At 48.7% G+C, this 16,509-nt stretch overlaps 1 protein-coding gene across 2 annotated transcripts in view; it reads right to left on the bottom strand.

The window, feature by feature from the left end:
• The window catches only part of CTIF (cap binding complex dependent translation initiation factor), a 403,817-nt gene that overhangs the window by 97,239 nt on the left and 290,069 nt on the right, over positions 1-16,509 (bottom strand). For both annotated transcript variants that reach the window (XM_063959126.1, XM_063959133.1), the window contains exon 10: positions 15,109-15,408. In XM_063959126.1, the coding sequence (XP_063815196.1) occupies positions 15,109-15,408 (300 nt within the window). The remainder of the gene's footprint in view (positions 1-15,108; positions 15,409-16,509) is intronic.

Below are 16,509 nucleotides of genomic sequence, written 5' to 3'. Positions count from 1 at the left end.
AAATGGAATATCGGGACCCTCTCTTACTGGTCGCGTTCACACGTGCAGAGATACGCACTGTGATAGGAGGCAGAAAAGGTTTCTCGTGGTCTGAATCACTGACTGATTTGAAAAATTCCCTTTTATGAAAAAAGTTCTCATTTTACAAAACTATACGTAAAAGTCCCAATCATCTAACAGCTACTGATGAGTCTCGCCCTAGCCGACCTCGGGGGTGAGAGAAGGCCGGGTAACAGAGCGGGTTAGCCACTGACACCAAAACTAAACACAATTACACAATGAAATATATGTTCTGCAAAACAAGAAGTACACTGACACGTGGGGCCCCAGACAGAACAGTCGCACACTGACACGTGGGGCCCCAGACAGAACAGTCGCACACTGACACGTGGGGCCCCAGACAGAACAGTCGCACACTGACACGTGGGGCACCAGACAGAACAGTCGCACACTGACATGTGGGGCCCCAGACAGAACAGTCGCACACTGACACGTGGGGCACCAGACAGAACAGTCGCACACTGACACTTGGGGCCCCAGACAGGACAGTCGCACACTGACATGTGGGGCCCCAGACAGAACAGTCGCACACTGACACTTGGGGCCCCAGACAGGACAGTCGCACACTGACATGTGGGGCCCCAGACAGAACAGTCGCACACTGACACTTGGGGCCCCAGACAGGACAGTCGCACACTGACATGTGGGGCACCAGACAGAACAGTCGCACACTGACACTTGGGGCCCCAGACAGGACAGTCGCACACTGACATGTGGGGCCCCAGACAGAACAGTCGCACACTGACACGTGGGGCACCAGACAGAACAGTCGCACACTGACACGTGGGGCCTCAGACAGAACAGTCGCACACTGACACGTGGGGCCCCAGACAGGACAGTCGCACACTGACACTTGGGGCCCCAGACAGGACAGTCGCACACTGACACGTGGGGCCTCAGACAGAACAGTCGCACACTGACATGTGGGGCCTCAGACAGAACAGTCGCACACTGACACTTGGGGCCTCAGACAGAACAGTCGCACACTGACACTTGGGGCCTCAGACAGAACAGTCGCACACTGACACTTGGGGCCCCAGACAGGACAGTCGCACACTGACACGTGGGGCCCCAGACAGGACAGTCGCACACTGACACGTGGGGCCCCAGACAGGACAGTCGCCCACTGACACTTGGGGCCCCAGACAGGACAGTCGCACACTGACACTTGGGGCTCCAGACAGAACAGTCGCACACTGACACTTGGGGCCCCAGACAGGACAGTCGCACACTGACACTTGGGGCCCCAGACAGGACAGTCGCACACTGACACTTGGGGCTCCAGACAGAACAGTCGCACACTGACACTTGGGGCCCCAGACAAGACAGTCGCACACTGACACTTGGGGCCCCAGACAGAACAGTCGCACACTGACACTTGGGGCTCCAGACAGAACAGTCGCACACTGACACTTGGGGCCCCAGACAGGACAGTCGCACACTGACACTTGGGGCCCCAGACAGGACAGTCGCTCACTGACACTTGGGGCTCCAGACAGAACAGTCGCACACTGACACTTGGGGCCCCAGACAGGACAGTCGCACACTGACACTTGGGGCCCCAGACAGGACAGTCGCACACTGACACTTGGGGCCCCAGACAGGACAGTCGCACACTGACACTTGGGGCTCCAGACAGAACAGTCGCACACTGACACTTGGGGCCCCAGACAGGACAGTCGCACACTGACACTTGGGGCCCCAGACAGGACAGTCGCACACTGACACTTGGGGCCCCAGACAGTACAGTCGCACACTGACACGCGGGGCCCCAGACAGGACAGTCGCACACTGACACTTGGGGCCCCAGACAGGACAGTCGCACACTGACACGTGGGGCCCCAGACAGGACAGTCGCACACTGACACGTGGGGCCCCAGACAGGACAGTCGCACACTGACACGTGGGGCCCCAGACAGGACAGTCGCACACTGACACTTGGGGCTCCAGACAGAACAGTCGCACACTGACACTTGGGGCCCCAGACAGGACAGTCGCACACTGACACTTGGGGCCCCAGACAGGACAGTCGCACACTGACACTTGGGGCCCCAGACAGGACAGTCGCACACTGACACGCGGGGCCCCAGACAGGACAGTCGCACACTGACACGCGGGGCCCCAGACAGGACAGTCGCACACTGACACGCGGGGCCCCAGACAGGACAGTCGCACACTGACACTTGGGGCCCCAGACAGGACAGTCGCACACTGACACGCGGGGCCCCAGACAAGACAGTCGCACACTGACACGCGGGACCCCAGACAGGACAGTCGCACCCTGACACTTGGGGCCATTAGACAGCACCCCCCTCTCATTCTGTTGCCGGGAAGACTGCTTCAGTGCCAAGCTTCTGACAGGTTCCCCTAAAACACTACCTTTCTTAGACACTACCGCTGCAAGAAAAGGTGCACTACTACAGTCAGCTTGTCCGCGCTCTGCTGTAGAGCTACAGGCGCTGATGACATTTATGTAACTGTAGTGCACGGGAGGAAAACCAGTAATGGAATAAAAAGTTGGCGCTATTTCTTCTGTGCCCTGGTCTTAATAGATGTCCTCTAGAGTCCTTAAATAAAAAACCCCTCAAAATTCAAGTAGCTAAAAAACTAGGCCCAATCACATAGGCATGAAGGCACTTGGTGCTTCTTGCCTCAATGATCCCGAAAGTACCTAATGAGTAGAGTGAATGAAGGAACCATATGGGAGAGCAGAAAACTGATCTGGGTACAAGAGTATTTATTCCGAGCATCGCTGGATTACAGTACTTACTGACAGCTGCCTTAAAGAAACATTTCTCAAGCGGATTTATTAATAAAACTGCAGCCTCCAAATAGTCTTTTTCTTGAAACATCAAATAGTCACCTTTATAAAATGACATTTTTCTAGCTGTCCTCCTATAAGACAGTCTGCCCTTTGCAAACACCCTCTAAGGAGGCGATATATACAGATGTGTCCTCATATGTTTTTGCTGCAGTCGCGCCAAACAGCCCCTCTTGGTACGCCGAGACCCGTGAGAATCTTCTAGCGTTGGGTGTCTCTTTTGCCAAAAATGTGTATCTGTGTGTGCAATCGAGTCTCTGAATCTGCACACACAGTGCTACAATGCAGCAGCAGCAGAGCTTTTCCAATACAAGTTCTGTTCTGCTCACTCACGCCAGGCATCTCGCTCTGCATGGCGTATTGAGGCTGGATGTATGAGGACGCATCTGCATATATCGCTGTCACTACCAAGCTATCTCTTTGTGGCTGGAATGCCGCTGTCTCTCAGCACTCAAGCTCCTTCCTGAGGGAAAGGGTCACCTGATCACTGTGTCTGAGCGCTCCCGTCATGTATATGAAGTCAGAGGAAGAAAAGAGGCAAATGAGCACGCTGAAAAAGCCTCTCCGATTACTAAATCACACTTCATGTGACTGTGGTTTCCATGGAGATTACACAACACTTCAAACTGTAAACCATTAACTGACAGGTACACTGTAGAGAAACAAGTCCACTCTCTTTTATGCAGTGTGATGGAAAGAAAAGAAAAACGAGTAGAAAGTCATATGGTTTACCTTAGGGTGTCCTATGTCTCTACTAATCCAGCCCCATTCCTTATCTTTACTGGCTGCCTGACAAGAGATCCACTTCTAATTTAATGTATCCTCTTTACATTCCATATAAAACTCATCACCGTGGTAATGACACGAGCTCCCCCTCCTCTGCTGACAATAATATATGTGGTTGCGGACAGTCATTTACCACAAAAATCTATCTCCAGGAAACAATCACCTGTTCTCCTACAATGAGATGAGAACACGGCCAGTTGTCTGTGCTATGGGTCTGTCCTACAACGCAAGACGTCTGTGCAATGTCATCTCTGTCTACGCGTGCATCTGGCTCCAGACTTTGGTCAGTTTTCTGAATTTCATTATAATAGTTGTTTTAAGTTATTAAAATAAAAGTGTAGTGTCCATTCTAGTGGGATGCCATCAATTTACCGGCTGTCAGGATCCCAGCGGTTAGGATACAGACGCCAGAATACCAACAACCGACAACCGGAATCCCGGCGCACAGGGGCTATTCCCACTCATGTGTTACGTGGACACCCACGGAGTGAGAACAGAATCTGTGGCAAGCGCAGCGAGCCTGCAAGGGGACTCTTAGCGCCCGCCCTGCTGCCGGCACTCTGGAGGGCGGGATGCCGCTGTCGGGATCTTGACAGCCGGCGTTCCACCCACTGGTAAATGGTATGTATTCCATTATAGTACTCCGCACCTGTCACAACCCGTGCAGTTCCTCTTTCCTGTCTGGGAAAGAGGAACTGCTCTGGTGCTTCTAACACACTCTGGTCTGTATCTCAGTGCTTCAGGGTGCTAGAATGAACACTAAAGTGGATTAGATGCTTTCCCTTTACCTGCGTGTGTCACCACGGCTGCACGGTATTGTTCTGTAACTGCCGCATGACCCTACGTCACTGAGGGCGGTCTGCTAAACTCTGGATGGCCTCGGACAGAATAGCCCATCCAGGATATGCTTGCTAGCTGATGACTATGGGAAATGGACCCACAAAACACATTATTCACTCAACATAAGGGACCGTCTCCTGGCCATCACATTATTAACCCAACATAAGGGACCGTCTCCTGGCCATCACATTATTAACCCAACATAAGGGGCCATCTCCTGGCTATTACATTATTCACCCAACATAAGGGGCCATCTCCTGGCCATCACATTATTCACCCAACATAAGGGACCGTCTCCTGGCCATCACATTATTAACCCAACATAAGGGACCGTCTCCTGGCCATCACATTATTAACCCAACATAAGGGGCCATCTCCTGGCTATTACATTATTCACCCAACATAAGGGGCCGTCTCCTGGCCATCACATTATTCACCCAACATAAGGGACCGTCTCCTGGCCATCACATTATTAACCCAACATAAAACCGTCTCTTGGCTATCACATTATTAACCCAACATAAGGGCCATCCCCTGGCCATCACATTATTCACCCAACATAAGGGACCGTCTCCTGGCCATCACATTATTCACCCAACATAAGGGCCATCCCCTGGCCATCACATTATTCACCCAACATAAGGGACAGTCTCCTGGCCATCACATTATTCACCCAACATAAGGGCCATCCCCTGGCCATCACATTATTCACCCAACATAAGGGACCGTCTCCTGGCCATCACATTATTAATCCAACATAAGGGACCGTCTCCTGGCTATTACATTATTCACCCAACATAAGGGGCCGTCTCCTGGCCATCACATTATTCACCCAACATAAGGGACCGTCTCCTGGCCATCACATTATTAACCCAACATAAGGGACCGTCTCCTGGCTATTACATTATTCACCCAACATAAGGGGCCGTCTCCTGGCCATCACATTATTAACCTAACATAAGGGACCGTCTCCTGGCTATTACATTATTCACCCAACATAAGGGGCCGTCTCCTGGCCATCACATTATTCACCCAACATAAGGGACCGTCTCCTGGCCATCACATTATTAACCCAACATAAAACCACTCCTGGCTATCATATTATTAACCCAACATAAGGGCCATCCCCTGGCCATCACATTATTCACCCAACATAAGGGACCGTCTCCTGGCCATCACATTATTAACCCAACATAAGGGACCGTCTCCTTGCCGTCACATTATTAACCCAACATAAGGGACCGTCTCCTGGCTATTACATTATTCACTCAACATAAGGGGCCGTCTCCTGGCCATCACATTATTAACCCAACATAAGGGACCGTCTCCTGGCCATCACATTATTCACCCAACATAAGGGACCATCCCCTGGCTATTACATTATTCACCCAACATAAGGGGCCATCTCCTGGCCATCACATTATTAACCCAACATAAAACCATATTCTGTCCATCACAATATTAACCCAACATAAGGGCCATCCCATTATTCACCCAACATAAGGTCCATCACCTGGCTATCACATTATTCACCCAACATAAGGGACCGTCTCCTGGCTATCACATTACTCACCCAACATAAGGGACCGTCTCCTGGCCATCACATTATTCACCCAACATAAGGGCCATCTCCTGGCTATCACATTATTCACCCAACGTAAGGGACCGTCTCCTGGCTATCACATTTCTCACCCAACATAAGGAACAATCTCCTGGCCATCACATTATTAACCCAACATAAGGGGCCATCTCCTGGCCATCACATTATTAACCCAACATAAGGGGCCATCTACTGGTTATCACATTATTCACCCAACATAAGGGTCATCTCCGATCTGCCTGGCTCCCTCGCTTCCTATCCTCTAACATATCCACCATCATCATGGGTGATTTCAATATTGCTATTGATTGTTCAAATTCTGCTGCTCATGCCTCCAAACTACTCTCTCTAACCTCCTCTCTTAGCCTCTCCCAATGGACTGACTCCTCTACTCATCAGAAGGGCCACTGCCTTGATCTAGTATTCACCAAACTATACTCCGTTTCTGAACTCCCTAACACTCCTTTCCCTCTCTCAGATCACAACTTTACCACCTGCATGCTCTCCTCCATTAATTCAAACTGTGTTGCTGAAGTCCTCCAAAACTCCTCAAACCCGCAGAAATATTAACACAATTACTCTTCAAGAACTTTCCACCTCACTACAACAACTGCGTTCACCTCTACTGAGTTGGTGGTATCACAACTGAACCAGACTCTAGAAATAGCCCTTGATGAAGTGGCTCCAGCTACCCATCACACCCCAAGTAGGCCTAGATATCAACCATGGCACTCTAAATTTACAAGACATCTACAAAAACTCACACGTAAACTTGAACGTCAGTGGCGTAAATCTCGTATTACAAGCGACTTCCTCACATGTAAGACTGTCTACCACTCTTATTGAAATGCCCTGGACACTGCCAAGCAAACATATTTCCAAACTCTCATCTCTCTGCTCAAGCCTCTAACCCCAAATGACTCTAATACATTTAAATAACTTCTGAATCCTCCCTCACCAACCCCACCAGCACAAGATCTTGCTTCCTACTTCAAGGAGAAGATTGATGAGAGCAGAGATGAAATGGTATGCTCTTCGTCAGCCAGTGACCTGCTCAGTTCTTTGCCTGAACCCTCTGGCACTCGGTCTTCATTTGATCCCACAAATGAAGATGAAGTATCATCACTCTTCTCATCCTGCTTCTCTACTACCTCTCCTTTTAATCCTTTACCCTCACAAATAAGTAAAGCTTTGTCTCTGGTGCTCATCCCTACCTTAACTAACATCTGTAATCTCGCTCTCTCTACTGGTATTTTTCCTTCACTGTTCAAGCATGCAGTGATTACTACCATTATGAAAAAACAAAATTCTGACCCTAACTCTCTCTCAAACTACCGCCCTATCTCTCAGCTCCCTTGTCTCTCTAAGCTACATGAGAGACTTGCCTACACTCGACTCGCACACTTTCTTAACTCACACAACTTACTGGACCCACTTCAGTCAGGCTTCCGTTTCCAACACTCCACAGAGAACACTGACTAAAGTGGTTAATGATTTGGTCACTACGAAGTCTAAAGGCCATTACTCCCTTCTTAAACTTCTAAATCTATCTGCTGCCTTTGACACTGTTGACCACTCTCTTCTCATACAAACACTACAATCCCTAGGTCTTAAAGACACAGCTCTTTCTTAGTTCCTATTCTACCTATCTAATCGCTCCTCTAGTGTTCGCTTCTCTGATTCCACCTCCTCTTTGCTACCTCTTTCAGTTGGAGTACCGCAAGGTTCAGTCTTAGGTCCTCTGCTTTTCTCTATCTATACCTCATCTCTTGGTAAACTAATCAACTCTTTTGGATTTCAGTATCATCTGTACGCAGATGATACTCAGATCTACCTATCCTCCCCTGAATTGTCTCTATCTGTTTTGGGCCGTGTCAATGAATGCCTTTCTGCCATTTCATCTTGGATGCCATCTCGCCATCTCAAACTTAATATTTCAAAAACAGAGTTAATTATATTTCCACAGATCAATAGTAGGCACCAACCTGATATCTCCATCACTGTTGAAAACTCGACAATCTACCCTACAAGCTCGCTGCCTAGGTGTCATCCTTGACTCTGATCTGTCCTTTGTTCCACACATTCAATCTGTCTCAAAATCATGTTACATGCATCTAAAAAACATATCCAAAATACGACCATACCTTACACAAGACACAGCAAAAACTCTAATCCATGCTCTCATTATCTCCCGCATTGATTATTGCAATAGTCTTCTTACTGGTCTTCCCAAAACGAGACTCTCACCACTACAATCCATTCTGAATGCAGCTGCGAGGCTAATCTTCCTCGCTAGACGTTCATGTCTGCAGATCCACTGTCAGTCCTTCCATTGGTTACCTGTACTCTACCGCATTCAATATAAAATACTTTTACTCACACACAAGGCCATTACCCAAACTACACCAATGTACATCACTTCGCTTAACTCAAAAATAGGATTTTAATACCTACCGGTAAATCCTTTTCTCTTAGTCCGTAGAGGATGCTGGGGTCACATCAAGAACCATGGGGGTGTAGATGGGATCCACAGGAGACATGGGCACTTTAAGACTTTCAAAGGGGTGTGAACTGGCTCCTCCCTCTATGCCCCTCATCCAGACTCCAGTTATAGGTACTGTGCCCAGGGAGACGGACATTTAGAGGAAAAGGATTTATTGTTAAACTAAGGTGAGATACATACCAGCTCACACCTCAAGCACGCCGTACAACATGGCATTTAACACAACGCAAGTCAACGGCATGAACATTATCAGCAACAGGCTGACTATAAACGTAACACAACATGTGTGTAACCACAACTAATAACTGCAGATACAGTACGCACTGGGACGGGCGCCCAGCATCCTCTACGGACTAAGAGAAAAGGATTTACCGGTAGGTATTAAAATCCTATTTTCTCATATGTCCTAGAGGATGCTGGGGTCACAACAAGAACCATGGGGTTATACCAAAGCTCTTAAACGGGCGGGAGAGTGCGGATGACTCTGCAGCACAGATTGACCAAACATGAGGTCCTCACTAGCCAGGGTATCAAACTTGTAGAACTTAGCAAAGGTGTTTGAACCCGACCAAGTAGCCGCTCGGCAAAGTTGTAATGCCGAGACCCCCCCGGGCAGCCGCCCAGGAAGAGCCCACCTTACTGGTAGAATGGGCCTTCACCGATTTCGGTAACTGCAATCCAGCCGTAGAATGAGCCTGCTGAATTGTATGACAGATCCAGCGCGCAATAGTCTGCTTGGAAGCAGGAGCCCCAATTTTATTGTGAGCATACAGGACAAACAGAGCCTCTGTTTTCCTAAACTGAGCCGTTCTGGCGACATAAATTTTCAAAGCTCTTACTACATCTAGAAACTTCGATTCCAGCAAGGCGTCAGTAGCCACTGGCACCACAATAGGTTGGTTCAAGTGGAACGACGAAACCACTTTTGGCAGAAACTGCTGACGAGTCCTCAACTCTGCTCTATCTTCATGGAAGATCAAATAAGGGCTCTTGTGAGACAAGGCCGCCAATTCAGACACCCGCCTTGCGGATGCCAAGGCCAACAGCATGACCACTTTCCAAGTAAGGAATTTCAACTCTACCTTCTGTAAAGGTTCAAACCAATGAGATTGAAGGAATTGCAACACCACGTTAAGATCCCATGGTGCCACAGGGGGCACAAAGGGAGGTTGGATGTGCAACACGCCTTTCACGAAGGTCTGAACTTCTGGAAGGGAGGCCAATTGTTTTTGGGAAAAAAACGATAAAGCTGAAATTTTAACTTTAATTGAGCCTGACTTTAAGCCCACATCCACACCGGCTTGGAGAAAATGTACTAACTGAAATTCTTCCGTAGGAGCCTTCTTGGATTCACACCAAGACACGTATTTTCTCCAAATACGGTGGTAATGTGTAGACGTTACTCCTTTCCTGGCCTGAATAAGAGTGGAGATGACTTCCTTGGGAATATCCTTTCGGGCTAGGATCCGGTGTTCAACCTCCAAGCCGTCAAATGAAGTCGCGGTAAGTCTTGGAACACGCATGGCCCCTGCTGTAACAGATCCTCCCTCAGAGGAAGAGGCCAGGGATCTCCTATGAATAATTCCTGCAGATCTGGATACCAAGCCCTTCTTGGCCAGTCTGGAACAATGAGGATCGCTTGAACCTTTGTTCTTCTTATGATCTTTATCACTTTTGGAATGAGTGGAAGCGGAGGAAACACTTACACCGACAAACACCCACGGTGTCACCAGAACGTCCACTGCTATTGTTTGAGGGTCTCTCGACCTGGAACAATATCTCTGAAGTTTCTTGCTGAGGCGAGACGCCATCATGTCTATTTGAGGAATTCTCCAAAGACTTGTCACTTCTGCAAAGACCTCTTGATGAAGACCCCACTCTCCTGGATGGAGATCGTGTCTGCTGAGGAAGTCTGCTTCCCAGCTGTCCACTCCTGGAATGAAGATCACCGACAGAGCGCTTGTATACCTTTCCGCCCAACGGAGCACCTTTGTGGCCTCTGCCATCGCCGCTCTGCTCTTTGTTCCGCCCTGGCGGTTTATGTACACTACTGCTGTTATGTTGTCCGACTGAATCAAGACGGGCCGATTACGAAGATGATGTTCCGCTTGCAGAAGGCCGTTGTGAATGGCCCTTAACTCCAGAACGTTTATGTGTAGACACATCTCCTGGCTTGACCATCTTCCCTGGAAGCTTTCCCCCTGCGTGACTGCTCCCCAGCCTCGGAGACTCGCATCCGTGGTCACTAAGATCCAGTCCTGGATCCCGAACCTGCGTCCCTCTAGGAAGTGAGAGCTGTGCAGCCACCACAGGAGTGAGATTCTGGTCTTGGAAGACAAGGTTTTCCTTCGGTGCATGTGCAGATGGGACCCGGACCGCTTGTCCAACAGGTCCCACTGAAACACTCTGGCATGGAATCTGCCAAACTGAATGGCCTCGTAGGCCGCCACCATCTCCCCGAGCAACAGAGTGCATTGATGGATCGATACTCTTGTTGGTTTCAGCATTTGTTTGACCAATTTCTGAATTTCCAGAGCCTTTTCCACTGAAAGAAAAACTCTGTAATTTTGTGTCCAGAATCATTCCCAAAAACGACAGCCGTCTCGTCGGAATCAACTGTGATTTTGGCAAGTTTAGGAGCCAACCATGTTGCTGCAGAATTGTCAGGGAGAGTGTAATGTTCTGCATCAATTGGTCCCTGGATCTCGCCTTTATCAGGAGATCGTCCAAGTATGGGATAATCGTGACTCCTTGCTTGCGTAGGAGAACCATCATTTCGGCCATTACTTTGATGAAAACCCTCGGAGCCGTGGACAGACCAAACGGCAACATCTGAAATTGGTAATGACAATCCCGAACTGCAAACCTCAGGTAAGCCCGATGTGGGGGATAAATTGGAACATGCAAGTAGGCATCCTTTATGTCTACCGACACCATAAAATCCCCCTCCTCCAGACTGGTGATCACTGCCCGGAGAGATTCCATCTTGAATTTGAATTCTTTTAGGTAGAAATTGAGGTATTTGAGGTTCAGGATTGGTCTGACCGAGCCGTCTGGCTTCGGGACCACGAACAGGCTCGAATAAAAGCCTTCTCCCTGTTGTGACAGGGGAACCCTGACAATGACTTGATTCTAACACAATTTTTGTATTGCGGCGCATACCACCTCCCTTTCTGGAAGAGAAGCTGGTAAGGCTGATTTGAAAAATCGGTGAGGGGGGACATCTTGAAACTCCAGTTTGTACCCTTGGGACACTATTTCTAAAACCCATGGGTCCAGGGCCGAACGAGCCCAGAACTGACTGAAAAGCCTGAGACGTGCCCACACCGGTGCGGACTCCCGCAGAGGAGCCCCAGCGTCATGCGGTGGACTTGGCAGAAGCCGGGGAGAACTTCTGCTCCTGGGAACCGGCCACGGCCGGTGCTAGTTTACCTTTTCCCTTTCCTCTCGTAGCAAGGAAGGAAGACCCTCGGCCCCTTCTGTATTTATTGGGCCGAAAGGACTGCATCTGATAGTGGTGTGCTTTCTTTTGTGGTGCAGGCACATAAGGTAAAAATGATGACTTACCCGCGGTAGCCGTAGATACCAAATCAGCGAGGCAGTCACCAAACAACACACCACCTTTATACGGTAGAGACTCCATAGCTTTCTTAGAGTCAGCATCAGCATTCCATTGATGAATCCACAATGCTCTCCTAGCTGAGACTGCCATGGCATTGGCCCGTGAACCCAAGAGGCCAATATCTCTTGCAGCTTCCTTTAGGTAGACTGCAGCGTCCCTGATATGACCTAGCGTCAAAAGAATGCTATCCCAATCTAGGGTATCCATTTCAGATGACAAGTTATCTGCCCATTTTTCGATAGCACTACTCACCCACGCAGATGCAATGGCTGGTCTGAGTAGCGTACCCGTGGTGACATAAATGGATTTCAATGTATTTTCCTGTCTACGATCCGCAGGATCCTTTAGGGCTGCCGTGTCAGGGGACGGTAGAGCTACCTTTTTGGACAGCCGTGACAGAGCTTTGTCCACAATGGGGGGTGACTCCCATTTTTCCCTATCCCCAGAGGGAAACGGATACACCACTACAATCCTTTTGGGAATCTGAAACTTTTTTTTCAGGACTTTCCCAACCTTTTTCACAAAGCTTGTTCAGTTCATGAGAGGGAGGAAACGTTACCACAGGTTTCTTTCCTTTAAACATACAGACCCTAGTATCAAGAATAGTAGGGTCCTCAGTGATATGTAATATATCTTTTATAGCCACAATCATGTACTGAATGCTCTTTGCCAGTTTTGGATCTAATCTGGCATCACTATAGTCGATACTTGAGTCAGTGTCCGTGTCGGTATCCGTGTCTGTCAGCTGGGCAAATGAACGTTTTTGTGATCCCGAGGGGGTCTGGACTTGAAACAACACTACACTACGGATTTCTTTCAAGCCTGGTTCTGAGACTCAGATTTATCCAATCTTATATTTATCAGAGCCACATTTGCATTCAAAGCACTTAAAATATTCACCCAATCAGGTGTCGGCGGTGCCGACAGTGTCACTCCCACAGCCGTTTGTGTCCCTAATATACGTACATGTACAACCACCACACGCAGATACACTGGGCCTATAGGGGACAGACCCACAGTAAAGCCTGTCAGAGAGACACAGAGGGAGTTATTGCCAGCTCACACCCCAGCACCCAAATCCCGGTCTGAACACTACAGACAATGTCGCAAACCTGCAGCGCTTTTATAAATTACATACAATGCACCAAAATCACTGTGCCCCCCCCCCCCCCCCCCCTGTTTTGCACCCTGTTACTTGTACCGTAGTGTGTGGAAGGACCAGCGTCTCTGCAGCCTGTGTAGAGAAAGTGGCGCCGGGCGGTGTGCTATGAGGGCTAAGCCGCGTCCCGCCCCGCCCCCGTAATGGCGCGCTTCAGACCCGCTCTTTTTTGAAACTTTTTTATACTGGCGGGGGTCCGGACAGTGCCCTGGCACTATGTTCGCTGTTGCCAGTCCGTTATTTTGAGGTTAAAATGCTGCCCAGGGCGCCCCCCGCGCCCTGCACCCTGTAGTGCCTCTGAATGTGGGAGCATGGCACGCAGCGCAGCCGCTGTGCGGTACCTCAAAGCCGTCACTGAAGTCTTCTGATCTTCCTCTACTCGCCTGTCTTCTGACTTCTGGCTCTGCAAGGGGGGGTGACGGCGGGCTCTGGGAACGAGCATCTAGGCGTACCTAGCGATCAGACCCTCAGGAGCTAATGGTGTCCTGTAGCCAAAGAAGCAGAGCCTTTAAACTCACTAGAAGCAGGTCTGACTTCTCTCCCCTAAGTCCCACGAAGCAGGGAGCCTGTTGCCAGCAGTCTCCCTGAAAATAAAAAACCTAACATAAGTCTTTTCAGAGAAACTCAGTAGAGCTCCTCAGTGTGCATCCAGTCTGCCTGGGCACAGATTCTAAACTGGAGTCCGGAGGAGGGGCATAGAGGGAGGAGCCAGTTCACACCCCTTTGACCATGTCTCCTGTGGATCCCGTCTATACCCCCATGGTTCTTGATGTGACCCCAGCATCCTTTAGGACGTATGAGAAATATCTCCCAACCCGACCTCTTTGCTCTTCACAAGACCTGCGTCTCTCTTCCACACTCATTACTCGTTGCCACTCACGATTGCAGGACTTTCTTCTGGCTGCACCCACTGTGTGAGTGACACAATAAGACTCTCCTCTAGTCTCCAAACCTTCAAGCGTTCCCTGAAAAAACTCACCTCTTCAGGCAAGCGTATCAAATTCCAGAACCACCCACATAACTTTCATAAACTTGCCTATCAAATTGCATCCACTCTGCACAGTCCACACATATCCTCACGTCTTCTCATTCTTCACTTTCCCGTCCTCCCGACCCCAGTTCATCATTGCTGTGTGACCATATCATACAGCCCACCAAGAACCTTTGCAATCTGGTGGACAACTATAATAGATAGCACCTTTCCTTGTGTATCCATGCCTATTTCCCTATAGACTGTAAGCTTGCGAGCAGGGCCTTCCTACCTTTATGACTGTTTGTTATTACACACTTTTGTTATATCATTATTAATTCCAAATGTAAAGCGTAACAGAATTTGCTGCAATATATAAGAAACTGTTAATAAATAATAAATAATCTCCTGGCTATCACACTATTCACCCAACATAACAGTCCCAGTGTATTTAGCTTGCATGAAAACTAAACAGACAGGAGATGCATGAGCAAGTACAATATTTATGCCATAAGGCATGTAATGATTACAGGCGGAGTTACCTATCCCTTATAGCGAGAGGAGAAGATGTCTAGTCTCTCAGTTACTACGTACGGGCACAAGCCCACTGCCGTCCACCATAAATTTGCCACCTCAGGCTGTGATCATTAGCAGCATTACTTTAATTCCGGACCTGTATAGAGCTTTGAGAATATTTGCCACTAAATAGATGACGAACAGAAAACGATACCAAGGCAATTAACTTACCTGCAACATGTTGAGCAGGAGACTCCGGAACTTTGTCCCTTCTACCATGAACAGAGCCATTTTGTCACAGAGTTTGGCAGCGGTGTGGGCGAAGCTCCTGTCCGTCACAGCTTTCTGGTAAATAGTCTTTACAATCTCGCCCAACATCTCTTCGGAGTTGGCAGAGTTCTGCGCTTCCTCCATGAAGGTCGTGAGCTTGTAATCCACATCACTGCTGTTGTTCCTCATGCTGTTTAATATTTCTATGAGTTTGTCCATTTTGGTCCGTTGAGGATTGGTGGACTCGACAGCATAGTCTTCCTGTAGGAGGGAAGAAGTGACATGTATATTATACAGCGTATGGCACACCCAGCAGTCACTAACGTTACAACAGCATAGTCTTCCTGTAGGAGGGAAGAAGTGACATATGTATATTATACAGCGTATGGCACTTCCAGCAGTCACTAACGTTACAACAGCATGGTCTTCCTGTAGGAGGGAAGAAGTGATATTATACAGCGTATGACACACCCAACAGTCACTAACGTTACAACATCATCAGTTTCCACCAGTGCTTCCTATCAATTCTCTAGGCCCTAGGGACATCACTTGGTTCTCTGTCCTCTTGTCCCTGCCTTAGGGGCATCCAGACCTGTGCTCATTGTCTTTTGTCTCCTAGTCCAATAAATGATCAGCTCCCAAAATATGTAGATACGAAGTGCACTTTAACATTGACAAAAGATTTATAGCAAAATAGTTTATTCTTTGCAGCTCTGTGTTCAGTATGCATTTAAAATAAAATCTACCAAAGTTATATGAGGTGTATCCCACCACAGTGCCATGATCCCACAACCTCCGCGTCATGCGCTCCACGTCCTAGAGTGCAAAGAACTCCAGAGTGCCAAGACCCCCCCACCAGAGTGCCATGATCACCACAACCTCCTCACCAGAGCACCACATGCACCACATCACAAAGTGTTTGGAGCAGAGAAGGGAAAGGGGGGACATGATAGAAACTTTCACATATATCAAGGGTTTTATCAAAGTCCAGGAGGGAAACATTCTCCAAATGAAGAGAAGCAATAGGATATGCACTGAGACTGGAGGGGGGTTGAGGAAAAATTACTTCACAGAAAGGATAGTGGAAAAGTGGAATAGACTCCCATCAGAGGTGGTAGAGGCTAAGACTGTAGAGCAAATTAAACATGCATGGGATAGACATAAGGGGTATGGATGTCCAGGTCGACACAACCATTAGGGTGACATGGGAAAAGGTTGACATAAGTTTTTGATGGGGGTTTTTGTGTCGTTTTCTGCGTAAAGTGACGGGGAACCCCAATTAGTGCACCGTGTCCACTCGCCATGCTTCGGGCAAGGTGCCTCACTCCACTACCGCTGCTCTCGGCAAAGGTTACCATTCCC

This window comes from Pseudophryne corroboree, chromosome 1 (genome assembly GCF_028390025.1).
Source record: "Pseudophryne corroboree isolate aPseCor3 chromosome 1, aPseCor3.hap2, whole genome shotgun sequence".
NCBI lineage: Eukaryota > Metazoa > Chordata > Amphibia > Anura > Myobatrachidae > Pseudophryne > Pseudophryne corroboree.
This window is presented reverse-complemented; position numbering and strand designations above follow the sequence as displayed.